Source organism: Silene latifolia, chromosome 2 (assembly GCF_048544455.1).
Source record: "Silene latifolia isolate original U9 population chromosome 2, ASM4854445v1, whole genome shotgun sequence".
NCBI classification, from domain to species: Eukaryota; Viridiplantae; Streptophyta; class Magnoliopsida; order Caryophyllales; family Caryophyllaceae; genus Silene; species Silene latifolia.
The window spans coordinates 116,715,153-116,724,729 of record NC_133527.1 but is presented as its reverse complement, the minus strand read 5'-3'; the positions used below and the strand labels follow the sequence as shown (position 1 = coordinate 116,724,729).

The 9,577-nt window shown below is 39.3% G+C and overlaps 1 protein-coding gene across 1 annotated transcript; it reads left to right on the top strand.

Annotated features, from left to right (window-relative positions):
- The first annotated feature begins 8,223 nt into the window (after positions 1 to 8,223).
- On the top strand, positions 8,224 to 8,802 carry LOC141641211 (uncharacterized). The gene has a single exon (XM_074449881.1). The coding sequence runs from the start codon at positions 8,224 to 8,226 to the stop codon at positions 8,800 to 8,802; it is 579 nt and encodes a 192-aa protein (XP_074305982.1).
- The last annotated feature ends 775 nt before the right edge of the window (positions 8,803 to 9,577 follow it).

Here is a 9,577-nt window from a genome sequence, read left to right as displayed (position 1 = left end):
GGTCTAGACATACTTTAAACCTGCTATCAAAGCTTCATATTCCGCTTCATTGTTAGTTGCTTTGAATTCACAGCTTATAGCCTGTGCTATCATATCTCTTTGTGGTGATTTAAACACTAACCCTAACCATGTTCCCCTGGCATTGGATGCCCCATCTATGAACAAAGTCCATTCTTGGTATGGGGTTTTATTTTCTAATTGGTTGACCACTTTTTTCAGGTCAGGTTCTAGGTTCGGGCTGAAATCAGCCACAAAGTCTGCTAGGGCCTGCGATTTGATCGTTGCCCTGGGTTCAAAATATATATCATATGTGCTAATTTGAACTGACCACTTGGCAATCCTACCTGATAATTCAGGCTTGCGCATGACAGATTTTATGGGTAAGTTGGTCCTGACTATAATGAGGTGGCTTTCAAAATAGGGTCGTAGTTTAGTACACGACATAATTAAAGCTAAACCATATTTTCACTAGTAGAAAAAACCCCTATCGTGGCGGTACTACCGTGGCGGTTATAATAGAAACGACGTAAAAAGTAATAAATAAACTGTTTGTGGCGGTTTTAGTTAAGAACCGACGCGATAAAGAAGACTTTTGTGGTGGTTTTACTTAAAAACCGCCATTATAAGGCATTCGTGGCGGTTTTAATCAAAACCGTTGTTAAGTAACGTTACATTGTGAGGAGGTTTTTGCAACACACCTATATAAAACCGATGCCAAATGAATTATTTAAATTAAAAAAAAGATATTAAAACCGATGCCAAACACTTGCTCCGTGCCTCCGTATAAGAAACACCCAGGAAAATACGCAAAGACCCCTCAAATCCCTATTCCCATTAAAATCAACACAAATAAGAAGTCGTTATCCCCCTTCTTCGATTCCACAAGGTTGTCGTTATCGCCCCTCTTCTTTGACGACAACACCGGTATCAGCCACGATGCTCTCGACCACCCTCTCTCGTCACCGTACTTAGGTTAATTGGGGTTTTTGTTTTCGTTCTTAATTTTAGTTCTTAATTGTTTCAGATATCAACGACGACAAAGATTCAACATCGTTAATCGCCGGAGATTCGAGGGATGACAATAATGTTGAACAATGTTGATTCGTACAGGTATAATTAATATTTAAGATTGGTTTATTTTACTATTTTGTTTGTAAATTTTTTGGGAGATTAGTGGTAGCATTTATAATTGGATGTTGTAGAAATAGGAATTTTACTTCTTCGATTCGGAGGATGATAAATTCTGGGTCTTTGGTTTTTTTTTATTTTCATGATGATTAATGTGATTGATTATGTGTAGAATTGATTATAGGTAATCTGGGTATGTAAAACATGTTGTTTGCTTATACACTGATATATGAAGTTATGAAATTAGTTTTATTGATTTGTTATCGGTTGTATGTTAACTGTTTGATGAAATTCCTGAATGACAATATAGTTAGGACAATATAACTACTTGACTGGTGTAACTGATAACTACCCATGCCTCAATTCTAGATTGGGAATTCCATAGTGATTTCCAAGTATAGTCAGTGGCGGAGGCATGAAATAGTTAACATTCACCGCTAGTATATATGTTTACCATTTGGTTGTGCTGTCAGCTTTGTCAAAAGCATCACACGTATCCGTGTATGCACTATATGGGCATACTTGGATTGAAAAACGAGTGCATTTTGGAGAAGGCGGAGTAGATGGGTAGATTTGGTGCACATTTAGCTTAACTTTTCGGTATCCTTTAACCCTTTTAAGGGTTTTGATCTCATTGTATCAAGCACATCCACACATACTAATTATCTGTTGTTGCTCAGTGCTCTTCGAAAGGAAGTACAGGCGAATGCAGTCTCGGGTTTATTATCTATGTTTAGTAGTTATTTTTCCTTCATTATGATTTGATAGTATGAATTCATAACTGATGGTTGATTGTTTTCTAGATGCAGTTTTGTGTCAATGATTTTCTCCCATGCACTTGAAGATTCTTGTACCAAGTCTGGTCTAGTACACTCGTTTGTCTGTATATCTTTGTTGGATCCCTGATGGTCATCTTCCTCTTTGTTAATGCATTCTATACGAGGTCAGCATATCTACGAGGCTCCGATCGCAGTAAATCCGGAGACTGTTAATGCAATGCTACCTAGACTTGGTTAGTGTCTGAAATAATCTTTTTAACATTACTGTGTTATCTACTCATGGTTACCCATGTAGCTTCGTATAAATTTTTTTCTGTCAGCATGTCATTAAGTCTTGGTATTAGACTTACATCAAAGTTTATTTGTGGCCTCAGTTCGGTCGCCGCCCCATTGATTTGGTTGATACTTCTTGGACCTTCAGAACTTTTTCTAACTAAGTTTCTTTGAACTGTGAAAGTGTCGGAGTAACATGGTCCATGGCTAATGGTGACAAAGATTTATTCTTGCATATTTTGACTGGGTGTTTTTGTTCTGGCTGAATTTGAATCACTCTTTTTCCTTCTATTTTAATATATAATTCTACCAAGTGAGCATTATTGGGTTAATTGTTCTAATTTGTCCATTTTTTTTCCAGATTGTTGAGTTCATTGTTGTAAAAAGTGGAAACCAAGTCACAGACAAGGAATTCATTTTTCATTTTATTCTGACATGAAATATATGTGGTATGTGGTGCTATAATTCAAACTTTTGAGCTTTTTATCTTCTTTTTGCTTTATATATATTTATATAGTACCCTTTTTTTCATTGTTTGATTTTTAGTAACGCTAAACGTTGATTTAACAATGCTTAGTTTGATTTTCTTACTGTGGGTTTTGTTTACTGTATCATTTCAGATCCAAGAGTAAGAGTGTCAATTGACGAGATAAAGAATGCTAAAAAGGTGTAGGCTACCAAATGTATATGTAAATGTTGATTAATCTATTAAATAAGATATCTATGTGATTATTTATACACTTCGATGTAAATTTTTTGAACGTGGACATTATTGTTCTGCTAGATGATAAGAAAGTTTTTGGGTAGTTGGTTGCATTCTTGTGTATGTATTGTTTATTCATTTCCATATTGGATTGTCAAATTTATGGGAGGTTGCTACAGAAGTTTAGGTAGCAATTTTTTTTAAAAAAAAAATACCTATCAACGGTGGCGGTTCTTAAGTTAAAAACCGCCATGATAGATAATTAAAGTGATAATAGAAATATCTATGGTGGCGGTTTTCTTACAATAACCGCCACTATAGATGGGTTACAGTGGCGGTTCTTGTCTAACAACCGTTGTATTATATAAGTTTATAATGGCGGTTTTGTATAACAACCGCCATTATAGGAGAGCTATTACGACGGTTGTACATTCACCTACAACCGCCGTAAAGTTTATACGACGCCGCGATAAACGACGCACCCTAAATCTCTAAAAACCGCCACAAAAGGTCATTTATAACCGCCATCGTAGGGGGTTTTTCTACTAGTGTTTTCAAGTAATCCATACCTCATCTCAGCATCTAGCAAGCTTTTACTTACATAATAGACCGGATGTTGTTGGCCTTCCTGTTCTTTTATAAGGACCGCACTGACTGCTGTGTCGGTGACGGATAAGTATACTGACAGGGGTTCTCCCTTCTCTGGTTTAGCCAGTAAGGGTGGAGATGACAAGCAGGATTTTAGCTCTTGAAAGGGTGCCTCATGTTCATCCGTCCAATGAAACTGTTTATTTTTTCTGAGCAGATTGTAAAATGTTTTACACCTTTCAGAGGATCTTGATATAAACCGGTTCAGGGCAGCTACGCGGCCTGTCAATTTCTGAATATCTTTGACAGACTTGGGTGACTGAAGTTCCAGGATAGCTTTTATCTGTTCTGGGCTGGCTTCTATGACTCTTTTCGTAACCATGTATCCAAGGAACTTACCTGCAGAAACTCCAAAGTGGCATTTTGCAGGGTTGAGCTTCATATTGTATTTTCCTAATATTTCGAATGCTATTTCCAAATGCTTAACATGATATTCTGCATTTTTGGACTTTACCACCATGTCGTCTATGTATACTTCCATGGTATCACCTATCTGATCTTTGAACATCATGTTGACCAGGCGCTGGTACGTTGCCCCTGCATTCTTCAGGCCGAAAGGCATGGTAGTGTAACATCCATGAATGCAGTATTTTCCTGGCCAGTAGGGTGCATTTTTATTTGGTTGAACCCACTGGAGGCATCCATGAATGTCAGCATCTCATGCCGTGCTGTGGTGTCTACCATGGCATCAATATGTGGCAAAGGAAACAGGTCCTTGGGATAAACTTTGTTCAGGTCAGTGTAATCTACACAGACTCTCCATTTTCCATTCTTTTTCTGCACAACAACCACGTTAGCCAGCCATTCAGGGTACATTACCTCCCTGATCATTCCCATATATAGGAGTTTTTCCACTTCTTCGTTGATTATGACATTTCGTTCAGCTGCAAATTTTCGTCTTTTCTGTTGTACAAGCTTAAAAGATGGGTCAATATTAAGTTTGTGTGTGATTATATCAGCACTAATTCCAGTCATATCAAAATGAGACCAAGCAAACCAAGATGATTTCTTTTTGAGGAATTTTACTAATTCGGGCCTGACATTATCAGGGGCGTCAGATCCTACTAGAACATACCTGTCAGGGTACTCAGGGTCTAGGATTACCTGATCTGTTTCCATTCTGAGAGGTGCTACATAAGTGCTCCTGATAGGGTTCTGTAATTGCTATGCAATGGATTTACCTGCCTTGGAAGGTTTCAAGGCTCTTGTATAGCATTCTTGGGATGTCTTTTGATCCCCTTTGATTGTGGCTATCCCCCAGTCTGTTGGTATCTTGATACACTGGTGATAGGTTGATGACACGGCCTTAACATTATGAGTCCAGGGTCTGCCCAAAATTGCATTGTAGGACGACAGGCAATCAAGGACTCCAAATTTCTCATAGGATGAGACTCCTTCAACGTAGGTTGGGAGATGGATTTCTCCTAAAGTGCTTCTAGTTTCTCCACTGAACCCTACCAAAACGCTTGATTTTTTGGTGATTTGATCCTCATTGATTTTCATGGCCTTCAGCACGTCAAGCATGATCGGGTTCACTAAGCTGCCTCCATCCACTAGGATCCTTCTTACTGTGGCGGTTCCAATCTGCATAAAAATTACTAGGCCATCATGATAAACATCAGGAATACCTACCAGGTCACAATCACTGAAAGAGATTGTTGGGACGTGGTTTGGTTTGCAGGGTGATGCAATCCTTAGCGTCCTGGCTATCTTTTTCGCTGTTGAACTAGTCAGGCTGCAGATTTCTGACCCACCAGATATGAATTTTACTTCATAAATTGGGGGTGGTGGAGGAAGGCTGCGATCTTGCTTATGCTTTTGGTTCTCTTTGCCTTGGTCTGCATTCCTTCCTTTTTTCTTGATCAGGTCTTTCAGGTATCCAGATTTCAGCAGATAAGCCACTTCTTTCCTCAGGGTGAAGCAGTCATCTGGTTTGTGTCCAATGTCCATGTGGAATTCGCACCATTTGGAATTATCTCTCCTAGGGTTAGGATTCTCCACCTTTTTGGGCCATCTGACCACTGGTCCCATGTTGTCAAGCCTTTGGATCAATCCTGCAATATCAACACTGAAGTTATGCTCAGAAATAGGTGGGAAAATTTTAGCCTTACCTTGATACTCATGTGCCAGGCTGACTTTTGAATGGTCTGGCCTGGAATATGGAGTAGGTCTGTAATTGTTTCCTTTGTTGCTCTTCCTGTTGCTTTTTTCATAGTCTTTCGGTCCAATGGATGATCCGAGTTTGTGGCTCTTGTCTTCTTCCAGCCTGATAAAAGCAAAGGTTTTGGCCTGGACATCTTCGAAGGTATGGCAGGGATACTTAGTGAGCTCGTTGTACAAGTCACTATGAGGTAGCAACCCCTGTCTGAATGCCTCCACTGCTGTTCCAACGTCACACCTGGGAATAAAGACTTTTTATTTATTTAATCTTGCAAGGAATGTCCTGAGAGTTTCGTCAGGTTTCTGTGTAATCCTGTAAAGATCACTTGATCGCTTCTCTAACTCCCTGCTACTCGCAAACTGCTGGTTGAAGTTGTTGATCAGATTGGCAAAAGAATGCATGCTCCCAGTTGGCAGGTTGATGTACCACTGTAAGGCAGGGCCGGTCAGGGTTGTTCCAAATCCCTTACACATGCAAACTTGTCTGAACTCGCTGGGAATGGATGCTGCTAATATTTTTTGTTTGTAAAGGGCCACATGATTTTGTGGATCTGTAGTTCCATCATAGATTTTCATAGACGGGACCACAAATTTTTTGGGCAAGTCCACCTTTGCTATTTCGTCTATGAAAGGCAAATCAGCATAGCTGTCAGGGGCAGCTTCTTCTAAACTGGCAGGTACTCCAGGTATCTTGTCGAATTTTTCATTGAGCTTCTTGATTTCCTGGACTACTGCCTTCATGATGGCTGCTGCAGATTCATCAGGTTTTCCATCGTCATTTTTTGTCTCACCATCGTCATCAACATTGACGAAATTAGAACCACCTGGGCTCCCAAAACTGGAAAAATCAATGTTTTTGACAATTGATGAAAATGGTGTTCTTGGCTGGAATCTAGAGCCTGCTCCTTGGATTTTTTCCAATTTTTGTTTCAGAGCTGACTCAGATTCTCTTAATTGTAGAATTTCAGCCTCAGTTTGGGCTACTTTTTCTTTCAAGCTTTCCAACTCAGCTATTTATTGGAGGGCTGCATTCAATTGTTCTTCAATGGTAGGCTGGGCCATTTTTTTAGGATATTTAGATTTTTGTAAGATAAGGAAAAAAGATTTAAAGAGCTAGATTCCCCACGGTGGGCGACAATTGTTTTGTCTGGATTTTGCGCAAGGCAAAATTAGGTCAGGATAGATTTAGGTAGGGTTAACTAGCTCTAGTTAGTCTGTAAATCAGGACGTCAGGGTGAAATGCAAGAGTAAAAGTACAATAAAAAAAACAATAATTAGACAAAGGATTTTGTACGTGGAAAACCCTTAAATGGGAAAAAACCACGGGCACCAAGCCAGGAGAGGATTTCACTATTGTATTGAGAATTTAGCACAATGTGATGTAATTATCTTTGAAAGTAGTATGAGAATATCGTATGCTATATTTTTTCTTGTATGCGTCTTCTGCCTCTAAATGATTTCCAAATGCTCCTTTATATAGTCATATCTTTGAACAATTTGGTAAATCTCCTCATTAATGCTGAATATTCCGTATTAATTACCCGTAATAATATCCATTATTACGCCCTTAATTACTGCTTTAATTGCTGAATCTTCCCATTTAATGTTGTGCGCGTAATCTACTTATAATATGATCTCCTGGTCTGATATCGTCCTGATATTTCGACCGTTGTCCTCTCCATGGCCTGACGCCTATCTTCATGTGTCCGGGTAGCTTGACATCCTGACACCCTGACAGTCAAGCCAAGGCAAGATATTGATCAGGGATATCTGCGGATTTCCAGGCCCAACAGTACCCAAGAAACCCACTACTCCTCCAACCAGGCCACCTCCTATTGGGTTTATAACACCTATTGCTGATATCTCCTCTATTACCCAGAGTTCTGGATTATATTCTCTAATTAAGATGACTAAACAAGATGGTATGATAGGAGCAAAGAAATCTTGGCTCAGGCATGGAGTCTCTTTTATGGAATCTCTTAACACAGCATTGCGTACTGCAAGTAAATCTCAGGACACTGAGGCAACATCAAGCAGTGGTAATGGATAGGCTTGGATTCTTGAATGTTGGGGGGTATGAACAAGGACAATAAACAACATGCTATTAGGAAATAGCTTTTTCAGAATAAAATTATTCTAGATGGTCTTTTAGAAACTAAAATAAAGAGTACTACTGTTGGCCCTGTGCTGAGAGAGCTGGGTACTCACTAGTCTCTTTGCACTAACTCTCCTTGGCACAAGTGCGGTAGAGTTTGGGTTTTATGGGATCCTGCCGTGTTTGACATGTCTATGCTGCAGTGCTTTGCTCAGTTTATACATGTTTATGTCAAATGGATTCCTGGCAATGTCAGGTTTTGAATAACTATGGTGTATGGGTTTAATAAAATTGTTGATGAAACCCCTCTTTCGGACGCCTTAGTGAGGCAGGCTAAGTCTTATGACAGTCCTTGGATTGCGTGTGGTGATTTTAATAATGTATCAAATTATGATGAAAGAATTGGTTCTGAGGTTCTAAGAGCTGAAGTCTAACCTATGAGGAACTGCCTAGCAACCTGTGAGCTAATGGATGTGGCAGGGCAAGGTCCTTTGTTTACTTGGACTAATAAGCAACCTGTTGGATCTAGGGTGTATAGCAGGATTAACAGAGTTTTAGTTAATTCTCAATGGCTTACTTGCTTATCTAACAATAAGGCTATCTTCCTTCCTGAGGGTCACTTTGATCACTGTCCTTGTATTATTTCTTTTAATAATGAGAATAGATTACGGAAAGGTCAATTCAAGTATTTCAATATGTGGAGCAAGGCAGCGTGCTTCTTAACTCTTGTTGAGGAGTGGTGGTCCAATCCAGTTCAAGGTACCAAAATATTTCGTGTGGTTACTAAACTGAAGATGTTGGAAAAACCCCTTAAAGGCCTCAACAAGGATCTGTTTCATGACATTGAGAGGAATGATGGCATTGCTAGTAGGATGCTCTATGAAACTCAAGTTAAATTAAGAGCTGATCCGTGTAATCCTGCCTTAATCAGTGAGGAATTGAGAGCCAGGGATGTTTCTAGCCATCTGGAGGAGGCTAGGAGGGATTTCCAAACCCAGAAAGCTAAAACTACATAGCTAGAAGAAGGTGACACTAACACTAAATACTTTCATAACCTTCTAAAGACTAAAAGAAATCACAATAATATTGTTCAAATTAAGGATATGGATGGGAATTTGCATACTGATGAGAAGGGGATAAAGCAGGCTTTCCTTCAGTACTACACCAAACTGCTTGGTGAGTCTGCTACTACCTCACCTGTTCATCTGCCCACCATAAGGGGAGGGAAGGTTGTAATCCATGAACTTGGTGAGGGCCTTTGTGCTCCCATTACTGATGAGGAAATTACTAATGCTCTATTCCATATTCACAAGGATAAGGCTCCTGGGCCTGATGGTTACTCAACCCGATTTTTTAAAGACACATGGTGCATTGTGGGTAATGAGGTGAAGGCTGCTGTGAGAGATTTCTTCCAATCTGGTAAACTTCTTAAACAATTAAATACTACAACTATTACTCTTATCCACAAGATAATTAATGCTGGTAGTGTGACTGAATACAAGCACTGATACTATCGTTTGTGTACTAAAAATAAACCTAAATAGACTAACGAAAGCTAGTGATAAGTAGGGTCGATTCTCCACAGGGAGGCAGGATATCTGTCTAATGGTCCGTCTATTTAAGTCACAATATGGGGGTTTTTAATTTGGTTTCTAAACTACTAAAAGTTTAAGGGAAAGAGAAATAAAATGAGAGAAATAAAAATGAGAAAATACGATAAGAGTGATCAAATAAGAGAGGGTATGCCAGGATTTCGGTTCACCATGGTAGTCTATCGACTCAGTTGCAAAT